General features: G+C 40.8%; 1 protein-coding gene across 1 annotated transcript in view; it reads right to left on the reverse strand.

The window, feature by feature from the left end:
* The window catches only part of ttv (exostosin glycosyltransferase 1 ttv), a 172,108-nt gene that overhangs the window by 15,900 nt on the left and 134,331 nt on the right, over window positions 1-21,877 (reverse strand). Inside the window, exons 2-3 of the mRNA XM_087342657.1 lie at window positions 6,745-6,946; window positions 4,610-4,729 (exon numbers count right to left, since the gene is read on the reverse strand). Of these exons, the coding sequence (XP_087198783.1) occupies window positions 4,610-4,729; window positions 6,745-6,946 (322 nt within the window). The remainder of the gene's footprint in view (window positions 1-4,609; window positions 4,730-6,744; window positions 6,947-21,877) is intronic.

Below are 21,877 nucleotides of genomic sequence, written 5' to 3' on the forward strand. Positions count from 1 at the left end.
GTATCAGTTTCCCCACTCCTAAGTAAAACAACGTCGTTAAAAACAACAGGTCTAAGCTATTGAATCTGAAGGTCATTACAGTTTTGAGACACCGAACAATCGAAGTATCAGCCTCACCTGTCACTTGAAACGCTTTGCTACTGAAGCTGACTTGATCGCTCATGCTTCTTGTATTACCATCGATCTCAGATAGAAACACGCAAAAACCCAGGGCGCCTCACAAAAAGACGGAACAAAACTTACAAAGGCTCACGACTAGAAGTATTATTTAGCATGTTAACAGACGATCTGACGTGAACATTTGACTTAGTAAATATGAATATGGCTCCTAGAACACATTACTGTAAGGAACGCCGAAATTTATATCAACATGAAAAATATTAATCAAATGTAAATTTTAATATGGTATACGTATCGCAGGGAAATGATATTCATAACTAACCTAACCTAATTTATAACTTGTGTTGGGCAAGGCCGTGGTCTAGGCAACACGGAGTTTTCCTCCGTGGCATCCCAACAATTACTCCATTCACACACAGAAGAAGGCAATGGCAAACCACTTCTGGATCATCTGCCAAGAACGTATATGAACAGGTCCCAGTCCGAGAAAAGGATGGAAGGATCCTGTTCATATGGACCTGTCGTCACACAGAACACTAAATAAATAATAATAAAAAATATTACTATGTATCACTAATAATATTTTTTGTATGAATAAAGTTCCCACAACTGAATTGTACCAATGGGGTTTAAGTAGGTATATTTATCAGCTGGGAAAGTCACTAAATTCCCTACTCTGACGAAATGCTTCTAGGGCTGAAAATTCAATATCTTGATTTTTCGAGTCTTAAGAAGCACGAGATGTAAAGCCTAATCAGGACCAGGTATCAAAGTGACAAAGACTCGCTGATAGAACAAATTTCCGTCACGTTTCCGGAACAGAATATTACATTAGCACCAGAAACCGTTCATTTCATTTCATAAGATGGGTACCCCACTTCTGTAACAAACTTCCACCCGAAGAAACTAATTTAAAACGCCTTCCTTGCTACAAACAAATGAACTTTGTTTCGCACTAACATTGTTGTAACATGAGAAGTAGATGAAAGGATAGACAAAGACAGGAATCGGGGGGGCTGAGAGAAATAAGGACGTAGAAAATTACACAGACACACAATTGGTTCAGTTCAAAGGAGTGGCGTGACGATCGCACGTGCGTCTGGTGAAGCTGGAATAGGAGAGGGGCAAAATGTCGGCGATCCGACGGACAGCACAGAGATGAATTAACGAAGGCATCACATCGCAGCAATGCCAGAAACTGAAACGGAAGTACATGAAGAAAGGAGACACAGAGCGAAATAAACAAGCAGGGAGATGAAGAAATACAAAGCGAAAGGAAGTGAAGAAGAGAAAAGGTTAAGGAGTAACTTAACACAACAACAACAACACGTAATATATTGTAAGATTTGAGGTTTTCACAGCGGTGAGTGTGAAGATTTCTGTCTTCTGGGTTGTTGCGCTGTGTAGTCTGGTCGATGTTAACCAACGTTTCTGAGGTCATACTGCCTCCGTCATCAGGGCGATGAGTATGAAGATTTCTGTCTTCTGGGTTGTTGCGCTGTGTAGTCTGGTCGATGTTAACCAACGTTTCAGAGGTCATACTGCCTCCATCATCAGGGCGATAAGTATGAAGATTTCTGTCTTCTGGGTTGTTGCGCTGAATCGCCCTGATGACGGAGGCAGTATGACCTCTGGAACGTTGGTTAATATCGACCAGACTACACAGCGCAACAACCCAGAAGACAGAAATCTTCATACTCATCGCCCTGATGACGGAGGCAGTATGACCTCTGAAACGTTGGTTAACATCGACCAGACTACACATCGCAACAACCCAGAAGACAGAAATCTTCATACTCATCGCCCTGATGACGGAGGCAGTATGACCTCAGAAACGTTGGTTAACATCGACCAGACTACACAGCGCAACATTCCAGAAGACAGAAATCTTCATACTCATCGCCCTGATGACGGAGGCAGTATGACCTCCGAAACGTTGGTTAACATCGACCAGACTACACAGCGCAAGAACCCAGAAGACAGAAATCTTCATACTCATCGCCCTGATGACGGAGGCAGTATGACCTCTGAAACGTTGGTTAACATCGACCAGACTACACAGCGCAACATTCCAGAAGAAAGAAATCTTAATACTCATCGCCCTGATGACGGAGGCAGTATGACCTCCGAAACGTTGGTTAACATCGACCAGACTACACAGCGCAAGAACCCAGAAGACAGAAATCTTCATACTCATCGCCCTGATGACGGAGGCAGTATGACCTCTGAAACGTTGGTTAACATCGACCAGACTACACAGCGCAAGAACCCAGAAGACAGAAATCTTCACGTAATATATTGTCTTTATATCATCTGTATTATTCTGAAAAGGTCTTCTTTCTGACGACTTGGCCTGAAGGAAAAGTAAAGTATCATGTGTTTTTTAAAGTCGCCACTAGATGGGAGTGATCAGGTTCAAGCTTCGGCCGCTTTGCATGGGAAGAGATCCCTCTACCACTTGGAATAAGGCTGGTAGGATATAATGCCGGTCTGGACGCTGAGCGAAGAGTACCCGCCTCCCTCTATCGCCGAATGGACCACTGGTTGTCCAGCCAGCAGTCAGTTATATATTTCTTTAACGACGTCAGTAGCTCATACTACACCGCATCGTATTATTAAGACGATTAATACGTAATGACTTGGAAAGGATATGGAAGGAGGTTGTTCTAAAACCTCCCCATTGCGCGCTGCATATACCACCCATCCCACACTCCTTGATCCGATACTCCTAATAATATTTTGTTAACAACGCAAACTACGGAGCTCCTGAATATGCAGTTTCCTCCAGCCTCCTCTGACTTTATTCCTCTTAGGTCCAAATATACTTCTCCTAATCTCCCTGTTCTCAAATATATTACCTACTTAATCTGTGCATTATTTCAGGTGTAATATTGTTAAGAACAAAACTGAATATGGACTTTTTCCAGACGAGGAAATGTAAGCTGAATCAACACGAACGAAACATAACATTTTATGTTCAAAATGTCTCACATGGGTATACTTTGATGCAGGTCGAAATGTGCCTTCAAATAATTACTAGCAAGTCTTCATGATCACCAGGGCGAAAAAGCTAACGACTCGGTAAAATTACTTTTAAGTTTTTGTAGTGCGAAAGGTTAGAATCCAAGTGTACGTAGCAGAAAGGAAAAGCTCTTTTCATGATGTAGGTCACACCTCGTTTACTGTATCATTTTATGCAGTACCCTTTACTCTATCCCTTGAATATGTATAAGGAAAGAGAGAGAGAGAATTATGACAATCCAGGCTAAAGAAACGACTCGCATTATCAACTACCAGAAGAGGACTCATCTACGAAGGTCCCTGACTCGCATCCAGTGCGGATACTGTATGGCTTCCTCTTCCCTCATCACTGGCGAGTGAGGTTTGAGGTTCTTATGGCGGTGAAGACGTCGATGGGACTTGCAGGTGGATAACATCTTAACGCCCTGCCCAGAAGACCAACACAAAATCAAAACTTACGTGCATTGGGACTGACTGACTAACCCACCAACTAACTCCACGGAACAATGACCTTCCTGAGAAACTGACAGCGGCTCGCATAGTCAACAAATTCCAGACGTTTAATACAACCCAAACGTTCATTAGCGCCACTGGTTCCTAGCTATCCTTGGCAGATGATACCAGTTAAAATTTTCGAACCTTATTTACTTTTGATCACTTTTTTAATATTATTATCCCATATATAGTTTTCCTAGTGGCATTTCACGTCTCCCCCCCATGCGTGTTACACGCCACGCCAATCTCCTAATATTTGGTGTGCAGTATAAACTATGAAATTCCTCATTGCTGATTTCTCATCAGCCTTCTGTCACGCCATTCCTTTTAGGTCTCAGACACCCCCAACGTATGTTCCTGTCTTAATGAAGAAGACCAAGTTTCACACTCTCACAAAACAAAGGCAGGAAAGTTGCAAGTAAAGACGCCATCCGAGTACATTACTTCACCGAGACAGTGTAAATATACCCAGCTGTTTGTGAGGACGGTAATTGTTGGACCATGTATCAATTTATCACCTCACACTATTTCCAACTTTGAGAAACCCAGAGCAGAGACAAAGGGTTTCAAGAAGCCTCAGATCGCCTGCATGCCAGTGAACGTGAGAAAATCACCATAACGCGATATAATGACGTCATCAGCAGCCTGTATGGGGTTCCAGCACGCAAACTGGGTGCGTTCAGATAGTGGGTACTTAATTCAAGTATCACGCAAAAGCAGCCCGGGCTGCCATGTCCCAATTCTTTTCTTGTTCCTGGCTACTATTTGTGCCACGTACAGTATTTAAGTGGCGGCCATTAGATTCCATAAAAGGATCTTCATAATATTTTCTACCACCAAATCTTGGATGATGATATAGGCAGGAAAACTAATGGCTGACCGAACTGAATGTTGACGCCTAGTGTGTTATGGCACAGTTAAATCTTGTACTCACCGTATTTTGGCATACCCTCCGATGTGCTATGGCACTCACCTCTAGAGTGGTGAATACAATCTTCTCGATTGATGAAAAATATCGTTCCCAGAGTATCTGCGTCTGCTGCCGAAGTGCCAAGACTTTGGTCGCACTTACTGACCGTACGATGTCGGGCACCTGAAAAAACCAGTTCAAAATTGCCAATGAAAATGAAGGCAATATTAATGAATATATTGTGTTTGTGGTTTTCTGGGCCGATATTCAGCGTCGTCTAATAGGTGCCTACCAGAGTTGACACGAAAGTACAGTAAACGCAAACAATAAAACAATATTAGCCCTGACAGAGATTCCTAACGGAGACTCAGAATTTGAGGCACCTAATGTATATATTCAGGACACTATTCACATTTATAGTGCTTGAAATTTTGTATCAGAATGTCGAGTCGCCTGTACGGTTAAAAATACGTTGTTTTAACAACCAAGGAAGACCAATAGACAGTGAGCGATTTTTAGGTTAAGTAAAGTTAACTTTATGTTTCTAAATAATCACAAACATATCTAACAAATTTTTAATTACCGAATTTCTGTTTGGTGACGCTCTCTGAATCGCGGTGACCTATAAATAGCCTCATTTAGATCCACGTCCATGGACAGGCCAGCGAAAGTTTATAAAGAACAAAACCTAACAACCAATCAGAGATTCATGGGTATGTCAGAAAAAGTATTTTAAAGTTTTGCCTACAATTTCAAACAGAGCGATCCTTCACTTCACCAACCTAAGATTTAACGATACTTTTCCTTCGGATAAACCAAGTCTGTATTGTAAGTTTACTCTGCTCCCTCGTGGCGATGAGCTTGGCGTACAATGGAAATTCAGATTTAAACACAGTTTCCTGATTGAAACTTAAGCTCCTGGCATGCTTTCAAGCAAAGAGTCCATGGCACTTTGCCCGCATCACTGGCCGCAGTGTGCAGTCACAAGACTCACATCACGGGTTCGAATCCCGTATAGAGGATGAATATTTGGACTTGTTTTCTGGGTCCCCTTCTAAAGGAAGAGGCGCTGTGGTATAACGGAACTCCGGAAGGGAATATGACAGTCTGTCTGAACCGAGAAGCTTTGCCCGGTCTTGGTTCTGGCGCTAAAGAAGAAACATCTCAAGTATATGAACAATGCGAAAAACTTTACATTAGAAATCGCTTAGATTCCAGTCGGATCTAATTTCGGTTGTACTCACCACATCTTCGTAGTACCGAAATGTTTTGGCAACAGAAAGCAAGCAGGGAAGACTTGAAACTACCACAATCACAATGCCTGCACATATGAAGGCAGCACGTCCAACTCCGAAGGTTCTCTATTTAGTTTTGCTTAGACACAAATCCGTTGGCCATAAAGAATGATAAGTGCACACAATACATGCATAACATTGCCCTGTATCGATTTTCTATAACCCTCAAACCCATTTACCCGACCAACCTAACCTCACAAATTTCCCTCAAAATTGTCCTCTACCACCAACCACAAACCTCTTCACCCCGCAACCCCCACTTCGCTGTTTCAGAGCTTCCAGCGAAATGATGAATCGAAGTCTCGGTGTTATTAAGCCGACGTGCCTAAGAAAAGTGGGTGGAGTGGTGTGTAAGTACGCTTCAAAAAGTGGCACAATTCCAGAGGGAGACAGCTTTTACTCTACGCCCAGAAACGACAGATCTACACGGTGATCAAAAAGTCACGCAACCCATACCTGGGAATGTATCCCTTAGCTCATTCTGGGAAGTTAAGTAAGAGCTAGATATCAGCTAGTGTTCGACAATGAACACTCTTGCACATCAACTCTCGAACAACAACTGACATACTGGCAGGAGCAGGTTACAACATGACGTGACCTGCGCAGACTCTTGCATAGTCACAGCGGACTGTAGTGCTTACTAACCCATCGCATTATACTGAAGAAAATGACAAAACTAGTATGCAGTTTTCAACTTTTTAAAATCATCTAAGAGTATTTTGTTTCTGCAGTAAATTAATACCACGATAACGGGAAAAAATCAATTTCAAAAACTGGTGCACGCCCTAATCTGAAAGAAACAAGAAAATAAAAGTAGAAAGAAAGAAAAGTAAAGGGCGAAATAAAGGTGTGAACGCAAACACGAGGTGAGTTGGCCTTCGCCTTACTTTTAATTAAACTCACCTGCAAAAGAAGCCGTTCGTCGGCCCAAATAACGGCTTTGTTCCATTCGATGACTTGGGCAAAGGGAAGGGCCCAGCCGTTAGATAGCAGCACCGGCACACACCCCGCCTGCAGCGCCTCTAGAAACCGGAAGGAGCCAAGGCGACGTCCTCGGGGCACGAGGCAGAACGTCGAGTTCTGCAGAAGCACCTCGTAGTCGTACCTGCAGACACAAGCACATACGAGATGCTGAAACTGAGACCAAACAAGACGAAGGGTCCATGTCTGTCACTCAGAGATAAGATTACTGACTACTTACTAATCAGCTCTGCCGACAACAGAATTTGCCAAACGCCGCCGTCGGGTAGTTGGCACTACTGATAGACCCGGGGTTAGATTCTCAGTCCTCAGACTTCCCAATCTGAGGCTGTACGCGGTTTTTCTTCAGATGCTCAGCGAAATGCTGGAAAAGTACTTTCAAAATGGCCACTGCAGCTTCCATACCACCAGACGCTGTATCATATTTCTAGCTCAAAAGGTGTTAAATAAGACAAATCTGCATAATGACAAATATGGAGTCCAATAAAGTATATAAAATCACTAATATCATATCTGGAAAATATGTAAACTTATACCCTGAGGATAAGGATATTCCTCCGAAATTTAGGTAACTACTCGCATGACAATACGGTGTGGCAACCAGAATCACAACCTAAATTTTCAGCGGTGTGGGAATTTAAAATCTCATATGGCATACAACTTTCCATACTTTATACTTTGTTAAGTTAAAAAAATGAACAATTTAAGGGTTCATCACCAAGGCAGAGTAGCATTGTAGCCTTCTAAGCAACAAGAGATTTAACTAACTAACCACTAAATGACAACTAACTAATCATCGCTCTCGTAACAGAACGTAGGTGTAAAGGTTAAACGAAACCAGTACCAAAGCTCGATATTCGACATGATGCTAAGGCAGCTCCGCCCACCTGCCTGTTCCCACAACCTGTTTCTCTAGGCCCCATATTACTGTTAATCTTTCATCTCAGTCTCGGTGCTCCAAGTGGCCGCCTTCTAGAAGTTTCGAACAAAAATTCTGCTTGCATCTATTGTGTGTCACATCCAAACACGTGTTCAGCCCAGTCTAACTCTGAGTGTCCTGAGTACACTAAAGATCACGGAGTTCCTAGTTAAGCAATGTTCTCCATCATGTAATATCATTTATTCATTTCAGATTCAGACATTCAACATGTTTACAGTGAACGTCTAACCTTGAGAATCACCCTCCTGTCAGCGACTTATCATCCATGTCTTCTAGAAGGCCAACATCGACATTTTCACAGCCGAGAGAACCTCCAATTCATATGTAGTAACTCCACAGTCTGAAGTGCAACCAACAACGAAACGCCTTGTTGTCTAGGCAACTTCTCCGACACATGCGTTGTACGTGTAAGCTAGTCAAAGTAATAAGGCGATACCTGATTTTCAAGATCTAGACTTCTATAGACATGCGACGGAATAGAAACCATGGTTCGAGTATCAAGGACGACTTTCTTGCCTACTAGTATTATAATACAAGAATGGAGGGAAACATGATAACTAGAAGAGTGATGGAATGGAGACCGATGGGAAGAAGGATGAGAGGGAGACCACGGAAACGATGGATAGACGACGTGGAGGAGGATGTGAGGACGATGGGAGTAAGGGGATGGAGAAGAATTGTGAATGATAGAACAGAATGGAAAAAAAAATCATCGAACAAGCTAAGACCCACACAGGGTTATAACGCTATAAGAAGAAGAATAAGAAGTATTATAATACCTGTGTGTCTCTGCCTTACCTATTAACTTCTGAACCAATTAGCGGATTGTCGTGAAATGTGCACACAATGCCACTGAAGCTACTTCAACCTCTAACTTTCGTTTCTCTACCGCCAGTAATACCAACACAACGTCAATACGAGTTATTGAGGTCGATTAACGCAGGGCCGTGAAAATGCAATGTAATAATAAGAGTATATATAAAAAAACACGATTGTGTCACTAAGGTATTGTTTTATAAAATGCAACAACACAGCGGTTGAGCTAAATGAAGCTTATTATCGATGGTGAAAACTGATGATTACAGATAACAACAAAATTAACTCAGTTTATCACAAACATTGTTCTAGCGTTTACATTGATAATGTTGAAGTCTCTGAAATTTGTAACAGTTGAATAAATACACCAATACATTCAGTGAGGGAAACACTAATGTTAAATCACGTTTGGAAGGGGGTAATTGCCCTATAATGCGCGTTCCATTAGTTGAAATCGTGTATAGTTTTTCTATTAACTTCGCATTACTTAACGGCATATGAAAATGTTGTTACTCAGTGTCTTAGGATGTATTTCGAAAAGAAAACACGACACAGAAACACACGATGGTTGTTTGCCCGCAAGATAGCATGCACTTCAAAGACTACTATAAGAATTTGTATAAATGTTCCTAACTATCTTTCCTTTACTCGTCTTTTTTTTTTTTTTTGAAGCCACGGCTCTGAGCATTTGTTCGGTAGTTTCTGCCTTCCCCCCCCCCCCCCCCCCCGCCTGTCTTCTTTCTCTGCCAGTCAACACAGCTGGAGTCATCCCTGATGACTGCCTGTGTAATCTGCGCGAGGCACACATGCTTCCGCTTCACAGTAGGACGTCCTTTAGACAGACGCCAATTGATTATACTTGCCCGCACACCTCGCATGCTGAATGGTTTGCATAACTTTCAGACACCATTCAGGAGATTAGTAAGGTTTACTCAGAGAGACATTGACCGAAGAGACATCAGAACAATGAATGATTCAAGGGACAATTTGCATTGCGACAATGCTCTAAACACTGACTAACCGCTTATGGCATTTAGCTTTTCAACTGACACTGCATTCGATATTAAGGTCTATTTAGTGAACAATGCAACACTAATAATGTCACGGTAACGTCGAAAGGTGCCAAGAAATGTGACTTTTCTAATCATTGCCCATTAAACGACAGTGGTCAATATATGTACTATGAACTTGATCATTCAGTGACTGTATATTTAGGGGTTCCGTATATTTCTCAGAATAAAGCCCGATTATTTCACCTAACAGCATTAAACAACTGTCTTTCGTAATGGATGAGCCGTGTTTTGTTTTTTTTAGATAAAAAATTAATCTTAAAATGCTATTTTGATTAACTTAAAAAGTTTAAAACTTAAAGTAAGTCAGGCAAAATAAAAATGTTGAGATTATCTTCCGGGTGTGTTCTTTGTGATTTTGCATAATTCAGCTGTTTGGACCTTGATGCAAATTCGAATGCGTACGAGAAATCTGCACCACAGCTCGCCGCTCTACCGACATGTTTCCACACACAGATGTCATATCATTCCAACTTGTATACCGTCTTTAAACACTAAACGTAAAGAAAATTGTTTAAAATAAAATCTGCAGAAGTTGGTGACGTTATATTTTGTGTCACATAAACCATTCTCCGGCTATGTACAGCTTTTTAGAAATTATATTAAATTCTGCTTGAGTTTCATATGCAGTAGTTTCTTTATTCAGTAGTTCAATAGTTTCCAGAGATGAGACACAAAGACAAACCGAACACGACGTACCAATTACGATCTCACTTCCTGTATTTTGTGCAAATAATTCATAAAAGCTTCTAAAAGTTATACTGCATATGCCGTTACTTTTATTTCAAACATTATCAACTTCAGAAATAATGTAGGTTTGAGACATCAGACGAGGCCGTAATTACTTTACTGTCAAAGGGAACGTGAGACGAACAAATAAGGGAACAATGAAATCTAGATGAGTTAGTGAAGTTTTCTTTTTTAATATAAAGAACAAAGCACTTTCCACAAGCTAGCGCGAAGTACCCTTGTATCTTCGTAAGAAAACAGCATTTACTTTCATGATGAATTAATTGTAACAGACTTTTAACAATTTCAGTTAGGCTGTAAACGACGACCTCTTTACGATGAGAAGATTTTAACATCCATATAACAACCCATCCCACACTTCTAGCCAAAGAACATTTATAATAACAATAAAGAAATAAACTTTCCATAAAGTCATGTACATGTTTCCCTTTCCCCAACTTACAAATTAACTTTACATGGTTCCCTGAACTTTTCCATGAAGTTTCACAAAAAGAACTTGAGAACTTCTAAACATTGTTTCTCTTTCTGCTGAAAAATCCTTATGCGTGTTAATGTCATACCCACCTCATTACCCTTAAGCCAATCATACATACATTATTAGGCGAACAGTACAACACCTGAGGCTCCTTATTATATAATTGTCTTCGTTGTCCTACTACATTCCCCTCCGAAGGCCCAAGTGTATTTTGCCACCCCTAAATCGACTTTATTCCCATAGAATCTAAAAAGAAGTTTCAAACCCAAATAAAACAACCGATAATTTCACAGTATTGGATATTTATATTTTTATATAATGGAAAGATACAAATATTCTACTAAATTTAATTCATTCTTAAATCCAAGCTTAATATCATTCTGATCTGATAGTATCTTTCTAACGTGGTTGAACGTCGCTATATTTAAGATTCATTAGTTACCCTTCTATTATGACTCTGTCCTACAATCTGTTAAGTGACATGAACTTAAGTTTTTGTGTTATAAGTGCAGTTAAGTTTGTCAGTACGGCAGGCGACGGCGGTCCACTTACAGTCTCGCGTCTGAAGTATGCCCGCCTGATAAGCTCTAGTGGGCAGTACAGGGCTTAGGAGCCGATGTTTCGGCTACTGCCAACAATCTCGGACCGGCATTCATCTATGTCCCACACTCTCGTTCCTTCTCTTTTTATCGGCTTATTCTTCCTTCTTCAGTCTGCTATTTTTTCATTGTATTCCCCCTCCGTCTTTTTGGTGCTGGCCATGTTCTTCCTTCACCCACCATCTTCAATTTCCTTTCTAACAACCACCACTGGCTACCCACTTCAACCCCAATTTATCAGGCTGTCCAACTTAACAGATGCATGTGAGAGCTCATTACCTCAAGTCCCACGTCTCAGAGTTTCCAATATATTCATACTTGTATGATTTGAGGTTTTCACAGCGGCGAGTATGAAGATTTCTGTCTTCTGGGTTGTTGCGCTGTGTAGTCTGGTCGATGTTAACCAACGTTTCGGAGGTCATACTGCCTCCGTCATCAGGGCGATGAGTATGAAGATTTCTGTCTTCTGGGTTGTTGCGCTGTGTAGTCTGGTCGATGTTAACCAACGTTTCGGAGGTCATACTGCCTCCGTCATCAGGGCGATGAGTATGAAGATTTCTGTCTTCTGGGTTGTTGCGCTGTGTAGTCTGGTCGATGTTAACCAACGTTTCGGAGGTCATACTGCCTCCGTCATCAGGGCGATGAGTATGAACATTTCTGTCTTCTGGGTTATTGCGCTGTGTAGTCTGGTCGATGTTTACCAACGTTTCAGAGGTCATACTGCCTCCGTCATCAGAGTATGAAGATTTCTGTCTTCTGCGTTGTTGCGCTGTGTAGTCTGGTCGATGTTAACCAACGTTTCAGAGGTCATACTGCCTCCGTCATCAGGGCGATGAGTATGAAGATTTCTGTCTCCTGGGTTATTGCGCTGTGTAGTCTGGTCGATGTTTACCAACGTTTCAGAGGTCATACTGCCTCCGTCATCAGAGTATGAAGATTTCTGTCTTCTGGGTTGTTGCGCTGTGTAGTCTGGTCGATGTTTACCAACGTTTCAGAGGTCATACTGCCTCCATCATCAGGGCGATGAGTATGAAGATTTCTGTCTTCTGGGTTGTTGCGCTGTGTAGTCTGGTCGATGTTTACCAACGTTTCAGAGGTCATACTGCCTCCGTCATCAGAGTATGAAGATTTCTGTCTTCTGGGTTGTTGCGCTGTTAGTCTGGTCGATGTTTACCAACGTTTCAGAGGTCATACTGCCTCCATCATCAGGGCGATGAGTATGAAGATTTCTGTCTTCTGGGTTGTTGCGCTGTGTAGTCTGGTCGATGTTTACCAACGTTTCAGAGGTCATACTGCCTCCATCATCAGGGCAATGAGTATGAAGATTTCTGTCTTCTGGGTTGTTGCGCTGTGTAGTCTGGTCGATGTTTACCAACGTTTCAGAGGTCATACTGCCTCCGTCATCAGGGCGGATTTAATCGCAACAACCCAGAAGACAGAAATCTTCATATTCATACTTAATACATTTTTATGTAATAAGAAGAAGAACGGAAATATGTAACCTGAAGGAAGAAGGCCACTTCGAAGACATGAACGTAGATGTGATGACAACATTAAAACGGATCTTAAAGAAATAGGTACATGAAAGAGTCCATTGGACTCATCTGGCTCACGATAGAGACGAGTAGCGAGCTCTTGTGAACACGGTAATGGACCTTTGGGTTCCGTAAAAGAAGGGGAATTTCTTGACTAGCTGAGCAACTACTTAGCTTCCCAAGAAGGACTTTGCTCCACTGAGTAAATAAACATACGTGCCGTCCTACTTCTAAGCCTAAATTCCCCCTTTCGAACAAAGACACGTCATCGTTGTAGCATGTCAGAGTGCCTGTCCGTCAGTAACTTTCGAACAAAATGGCGAATTTTGTGAAAACTTGGTACGCCATACATCACCGGTCTTATCGACTTAAGTTCAAACCGGGTACCATCCAAATACGAATATAATGTGTTATCGATCGATTTACTTCCATTCTTTCTCAGGGTAAAAATTGCAAAGCTGACAACATTAAAACTATCGCTTTGGTAGTTGGCTACTTTCAGCTTTCCATTAGCTAATAATTGAAAACTTTTAGTTTTTTATGGAAAGCACAGCGAGTATAAATAAATTAGCATAAGACGCAGTTCCAGTCCACGGATTTCCACTGCGTTATATTCAGATTCCAACGGATGAGAAAATAAAACCCAAGACCACACAGTGGCGTTATAAAAACGGCGGGATTTGGTGGAGAAGGAGAAAATGCGTTGAAGACATTTGCCTTTCTACATTCCACACAAACTTCCGCTTCATTTTGTATTTTTTTTTTTTTTTACTTTATCTTCACACTTATATTCCGCAGACTCACATTCTCGCGGCGTTTGGGTATTCCCAGTTTGACACACAGTGCTGCAACACAAGCGAAATAAAAAGTCCCAGCCCGTCTGTTCGTTCTCGCCTCTTGTTGTTCATTTGTTCTATCTCTCAGCATGCCAGTCTCCTTCAAGCACACATAGGCCCCTTGAAAGATACATAAACCAAACACAGACACACCGAAAAGAAGTCTAAGAAACAAGACAAATTTAAAAAATATTGTGAAAAGTCTGCGGCAGGATAATTAATCTTTTTTTCTTCATTTTATTCCTCAATTACCACGGATGAGCGAATCCGGCTCAGAACTTCTGTGGCAACCAAATAAAATTTGGGCTCCGAAGGAGGTCACTTTGAGCGTTTTGCACTCTGAGATCACACAGGTACACTAAATGTTCCACCCTTACCTCTACACCTCATTGTTTCTTATGATAAACACGTAGCAGTTTCAAGGTACAGAGTCCTGCAGTTTTAGTTTAATAAATTCGTGTACAGCCACTTACAGAGCATAAAATTCGTTACCAGGTTAACTGCATTAGTATTTCTTCCTTATAATGAAATCAGTGATGGACCAATCGACCTCTAGTCCAACAACCACCCAAGCCAAAACAAATAAACCTTATCACTAAGACCACAACAACCAACCAAACCTAAGAGATCGATGCAGCCAAACAAAACTTAGAATAAGATTACAGTATGGGACATCCTGCAGGTGTAGTAAGCCCGAGACCTGATGGGCAAAAAGTGAAAATTGTACCGTGAGGAGCTATCTCTTCAAACGCCTCTCTCCTCTAGCCTCGCGTTATCTCTCACGTTTCTCCCCTAACCCACACATTACTTGTAGCCCCACCACGCAATGTAAATGCGAGAATGCTCACATTTCCTTTCCTATAAAGATGGTTTCTCCGTCCGCCATATCGCTTGGGCTTTTTGTGCAGGTATCCTTGTCAACTTGTTCGATTCTATGCAGGCGTACGGTAATTACAGTACCAACCAGTAGGAACAGCAGTTCCTTTTCCCGTTAACGATTTCGCCTCCTGCTGCTTTATCATTTTTGCCACATTTACACCGAATCCACAAACCCACGCAACATAATACACAGGACTACTCGTGTACTATTCTATACTGTGTTTTATGTTGGTTTGTATATTATATATTTATTACTTTCTCCCTTCTTTTGCTATTTTATTTACGTACTTTTCTTTGTTTTTCTTCATTCATTCTCTTTCTTTTCTCTTCCTACTTCATTCCTTATTTATTCCTTCCTTGCCTTTGTTTTATTTCTTACTTTCTTCCATCTTTTCTTTTGTCAATTTGTTTCTTATCACATTCTCTCATTCTTTCTATGTGTCTTTTCTGTTTCATTTTTATTTTTTCCTTCTTTGTGTGTTCTGGTCTTTCTAGAGACAACGAAGTATAAAACAGAGAATTTGCCAATCAAAAGTACAGTAACAGGACAAAGAAACCCTACAACTCAACAGAAAACACCGGATGCATTCTGTACATTCACGAAGTTCCTCCTCGTAGCCACGAGGGGTTACGTGTGGCTAATTCGACACTGGGGCTGTCGTGACTAAGTGAACTACTCTTGAAACCAGAAGAAACTGGAACAGAAAATTGGACAAACTGCTACGGTACGGCCTAGTACCGCGATTCAATAATTACGGATATCAAACAAGCGGTTCCATGTCCACCACAAGTACAACAGCCATCACCAAACTGCATACTTTTGGCCACGGAAGGGCATCACCCTCCTTACCGCTCAGTTTTGACAACAGCACAGCGGTGTTAGTTTTGATACGCTGAAAGTTCTGAGCCGTCTTCACTCGCCTGGTCTCCGTTGCAGGGGGTAATCTGATGAAATGCAACCGCGTAGTCGAAACCGGAAACACTGTAGGATTCTCTCGATATCGGGTGCTGCGAGTATCGTCTCTCATGTATATCGATCTTAGCACATAACTGCTTCACCACGCCACTCTCAAATTCCATTTCTCGTACTACAAAAACCTGTACACAAATATCTCATCTCAATACGCGTTTATCCAAGCGTTATAATAGGCCATCTGGGCTTACTTTGACTGCTATTGGAGTTAACATGTTTAAAAACGAGCTCTGTGCTGTTTTGCATGCGCCATTAACCCAAATGTTCACTTACTGCTGATACAAAACTTTTATTTCACACAGAAATCTATTTTAACACTCAGACGACATGTGTCTTTACTCGGAGCAATGAACACAAATTATTTAATATATTTTTAACACTTCAGACCGAAATTAAAATGCACCCCGCAGAGCTCACATGTACAGCGTGGGCTAGCGTACTTAATGGGTCCCGTGTTAGTTAAAAATAAGCAAAACTGAATATAACTATCGTTTTTAAATACGTGATTTATGTCAATTGGAATGCATGAAAGTTATATCACAACAAATGCACAGTAAACACACGTCCCACCCATAACCAGTATTCGGTCAGCAGGCTTTATATTACATCATCTCAGCCATAACCATTTTATTACCAACCTATTTTGAAAAGAGTAAAAACCATCAATGAAACAACTCTTTGAATGAACAACGGGTTTCGCTAGCTTAATTTAAAAGCAGATGTGCAGCTGCTATTTTGATAACATTTTAAAACTTTTTTTAACTGAAATTCTGACCACAGTATCTAATAACTGTTTACTATGGACGTTCACATCCGCTAAGCGTACATGGAAAGAATAATAATTAATTTTTGGCTCGTTGTACTAGTATTATTTGTGTTCGTCACAAATGAAGAAAAATAAATACCCAGCATGACAATCACTGACAGCCACATACGATGCAACAACATAGAAGGTAGCCTTTCATTAAGAAAATACAACGCTCACCTAAATGCAGAGACTGAACGACTGGGATTCGCTTCCAAGCAGGGCAAGAGTATTCTCTTAGCTAGAATGTCCAGACCGGCTCTGGAGCGGGGTCTTTCCTCAGGGGTAAAGCGGCCGAGGCGTGAAGATAATCGCCCAGTGTACTGTCCACCAGACACGAAGGATTGCTCCTCCGAGAGTAACGAGGATACGGCGTGAAACTGAGGCATTTGTCGTTGAGGTACAGAACACGCGAAATCGTATCTAGAATGCGTGGAATTTAATTTTCACATCCCTTTTAGGTCATCACGAAATGGGGCTTAGGAACAGGAACAACCAGCTCTTCCTTCTACCTGTGTTAGCAAAGTCTGGCCTTCTATCCAAAAGCCCTGTCGCATTTTCAGGCGCGTTCACGACGAAGACTTGCGGAATCCCCGATTATGACGTCACTGACGACATTCGCATGGTCAAAGGTCAAATACTGGCAAGAACGCCAAACCTGTCAACGACGTGCGTAGTCCTCATTTCTTCACATTGTTTAATCAGCTTTATCGAACTTCTACAACAGAGACAACCAACGTCGAGGGAGAACGGTTAGCATTCCTACTTCGTATTCGGGAAGGTCCCGGGTTCAACTCTCGATACGAACACCATGTATCAAGACCTGGGATTTTCTTAGATGTCCTAGGTCCATCCAGGAAAAAGTAACTTATACGTTGTCCACGACCTTATCCTTCCATATCCATTCCAATTCATTATTAATTAATCATCGTATCATCCCAGGCTAAAAGCCTAGTTTGGGCAACTGACAGCGTTGTTAAGTAAACCACAAATAAAAATACCAAAGACGGCTATGCAATTCGGCTTACTTCCACGGCATAGAACTTGGACACGGGGGTAATTCAATGTTCACCTTCACTCCATAAAGATTTAGAAGCTAACCACTTTACCGTCGTCACTACCTGGTGTCGAAATGACCTGTCAACAGACGCATCACTGGAAGCGAAGGGCCATAATAACACACTCCATATTAGTATTTCGATTAATCTCGCTGAAGGGGTTATGGTTATAGAATTTCATAATGGAAACACGAAACAGCTGAACAGGAGCCAGACGGTTTCAAATTAGTAGCATATAAGGGAAGAGTTTTCAATGTGCAGTAGATGGCAGGTCACTGCCGAACTGCTGTGTGGTCAACAGGACGGTAATTACAGCAAAGAGCAGGCAACGTGTGGTGTTTGTTTCATAGGCACACACATCGTAACTACTAGGCTGCAAAAGTTCGCAGTCAGTGGCAGTAACAACCATTTCGTATGCTTTATCACACAAAACCTTCTTCTTGTCTTTTCGGAGTAAGCAATTTAACAAATGTTCCGGTCACAGAATCAGCAGTGGACATTCGAGAGAAGCTGTCTATTTTTAAAACAAGAGGGTGCTTTCTGTGGACAAAATGTCATCATAGCGGAGGTACTTTGTCCGTAAACTTACAGATAAATTCCGACCATTATCTCATGGCTGATATTTTGTCTCATACTAGTCTACTAAAAGTACAACGTGGTGCTAATGAGCCGTTACAAATGATTATCGCAACAGGAAGCTTAATGAACCATTACTTATTCCTTCCAGAATAATATACTTTCATATAATGCAGTTTGTAAATAATGACACTGGTAATTTCAATGACATTCTGGAAATTTGTTGTAGCAGAACATCTCCATCGTGATGTTCTATTATGTATATAAATGTTTACCTTACGCTGCAATTATTTAGGCTACCAAATATCATACAATAATGATACTGACATAAATGAAAAATGGAGGTTCTGCTTTTCACGTGTTTCCCCCAAAAAAACTTTAAATAAGAGAACTCGAAATGATACAGAGATACAAAATCTGTAACATAACGGCGGTTTCACAGGTCTTTGTCGCAATTAAATCTACAAAGATCGAGCGCTGTAGTGTTTAACTTGTATTCAAATGTACCAGGTTCGAGTCTCAACTTGGAGTTCGGTTATCCTGATTGCTGTCTCCGTGATTTTCCTTAATCCCCCCCGTAAAATACTCGGACAGCTTCCGTTTACTCACACTGACAATAATTCTTCAGCTATGAAACTATCAACCCATACAGTTGGAAGGCGTCGTAATATAACACAAGCAATCATTAATCCACTACACCACTGCACTAAACCTTTCGCATCTGCCTCCATTCTCTTTAAATTAGTGTATCGTTTAGTCACTGGATATCAGGCAAAAACGCAAACACTAATTAAACTTTAGGTGCATACGTCACCAAAATGCGTCCAGTAGTTGTCCTCGGCTCGCATACAGTCGCCTGGAAGGTCATTTGCCGCGGATATAAGAAGCTTACCTGGAACAAATAAATACAATTCAGTCTGAACTTCAGCAAACAGACTAAAGAAACAACAACAAGATAACTCAGACCCATATTGAATAAAATATGAACTTTATACTTAAGTCGGCAACGACTGCAGTAGAACACTGTGCTGATTAAGTATTCATATTTATACTAGGCGTCTAGCGATTACAAATGATTTTAATAAAGATTTTTCAACGGAAGTGGAGCTGGATCATTGTCAGTACACGTAAATAAGTACAAGCTTAAGAGCCTGTCCTACTTTCTTAGGAAATCTGAATATATAAATTTATATAAACATAGTCGAAATGACACAACGAAAAATTCAACTCCGAATTATTTCTTTAGAATATTCACCCCTTAACCCCTGTTTTTCTTTCCTGTATCCATTTCTTAGCTTTATCTCTTCCCTCTCTTCCCCCCTCCAAACTTGCAATAACAGTTATAACTATTAACTGTGCCACGCACTATTTCATTTAAACGTTTGAGCCACTCAAAACACAGCTGTTTCTAAAAGCTGCCTATTGGTAACATAACTATAAAAGTTTAAAGTTCTACCATCTAGCGTCATTACCGAGACTTTTAGGCCTCTGGGACAAAATAAAGACTGGTATGATTAAATGCTAGAAAATAGATGATAAATGCGCACAAAATTTTAGTTGGGAAGTCTGAAAAGACCACTTGGAATACACAGGCGAAGACGAGAGGATAATATTAAAGTAAATCTTCATGAAACAATATGGGAGGGTTAGGAGTGTATTCATCTAGCTCAGGGCTGAACAAATGCCTTTTCGACTCAAGATCAATCTCTTGAATGACGCATTTATTGTCCCACCATGCGTGCTACATTCCTCGTCCATCTCATTCTCTCTGATTTGTTCCTAGTAAAATGTGTACAACTTTCGAAGCTCCTCATTACTTCAACAAAACAAAGGACAAAAGTCAGTCTCATTTGGACCGCGAATTAGAAGCCATGTGATATTCCAATTCGACGAACTTGCTTCACGGTACATTTGATATAACCAGTATCATCAAATCAAAATTGGACGCGTGACACAGAACCCCGCAGAGGGCAGCTACTTTAAAATGCATAAGGAAATGACGACACCTCTTACACAGACCAATTTCCGGAAAGTGTAAAGGAGATGGAGCATGGAGTTAATGTTCTGTGTGGTGGCCTTATCGCTTTATTCCTAAAGGTTTATTTTATATAGACTGCTCGCTAAAGCCACAGGCGAATCCAAGGAATCAGGGGTATCCAAATCGATGAAAAAGTAAACACTGCACAATATAACCACGACATCGTTTCTTCACAGCGCCAATTCCATACTTTCTGCAAGGAGGTGTTGCATGATAAAACGTCTGTTATCGCAGTTTTTTTGGGGCGGATAAGAAAAGAAATCCACTTCTGTAGATTTTTATCTGCAACTAAAGGAAATCGGGACGAAAGGGTGTATATGAGGAAACGCTGTACACCATTTCACAATAGTTTCCATACATTTCATTATCACTCACGGCACAGAAAAAATATTTTAAATATGTTTCATAACACAAGTTCTAGATTTTATGCCTGGTACTTATTTTTCCGACGACTAGGTTTTAAGAAACGCAATTATATTCGAGCTTGTTGCTTTTATTCTCTAACAATCACATTGTACGATTTGAGATTCACATGGCCGTGACTACGAAGATGGCCGTCTTCTGAGTAGCTGGAATCTGCCTGGAGGTGCCTAGAAAAACCACTAAAAAAATCCAGTCAGGTTCACGGTTGTAGATCCGTGTAGTCTGGTAGAAGTTTACTAATATCTCAGAGGTCCTTGCTGCTACCCTGATGACTGAGACAGCAGTACCTCTGAAACGTTAGTAAACTTCTACCGGACTACATGGAGCTACAACACAGAATATAGACAACAACATACACATTATTTCAGAAACAGGTCAACCAAATAAGCGCGGTATGTTCTACGCACTTTAAGGTCAGTAAAACTGAAATCATACAGAAATTAAATACTTTACCACTCGCAGTGTCAGCAGATAACATAATCAACATTCATACTTTTTTCCCGAATATGAAACGCACTTACTTTTCTTCCAAATAATTTCCAAAAAAAGTTTACCGCGTTATAATCGCGCACGTTCAGATTCACGTGTAAGAAAATAGGCTTGTACGACAATATTTCCAAACGCTTTTAATACATCAATAGTTGTATATATATTTATAAAACCATTAAATTTATTTTGTAAAACTTCAGTACAATATTTTCATAATTTAACATTTCAAGACTGCGACGCGCATTTTATTCGAAGACACATCATTTCAGCAGTTTTCATAAATGAAGCGTGCGGAGGTCTACGCCATCCCGCCACTGCACCCAAATAACACGTAAAATAAAATATGGCACGAGAAGGGTTCAAAGACTGCAATTTTGTTTACCCCTGCTTCTAAGGATCCGCAGAGCTGATCGTTACGAGGATCAAGCGACTCCTGTTTCTTACACGCGGCATATAGGTTACAAGTTAAAGTAGAAGTCTCCGTAATTAGGTCATAAAGTTATATAAAGTCTTTTCAAAAACATCTTGTCATCTTAGTAATTATATGATAGATCCAAGAAGATTCTTGTTTTATTTAACAACGTTCTTCTTTTTAACTGCGTAGATTATAAAACGTCGACTGATCAAGAATAATGAATTAGAAAATAACAGAAAAAAGGGTCCATGGCATATTTCAAATCTCCGCTGCATCTAACGCAATAGAACGTAGTTTGTCATTTAAACGTGAGAAATAATTAAATATTATTTGCTCCAATATCGCCAAGCTTACATGAAATTTAAATCGAAGAGATAA

The sequence above is a fragment of the Zootermopsis nevadensis genome, unplaced genomic scaffold, assembly GCF_977971745.1.
Source record: "Zootermopsis nevadensis isolate Lab colony 2312 unplaced genomic scaffold, Znev_1.0 Znev_ptg000003l, whole genome shotgun sequence".
Lineage (NCBI taxonomy): Eukaryota > Metazoa > Arthropoda > Insecta > Blattodea > Termopsidae > Zootermopsis > Zootermopsis nevadensis.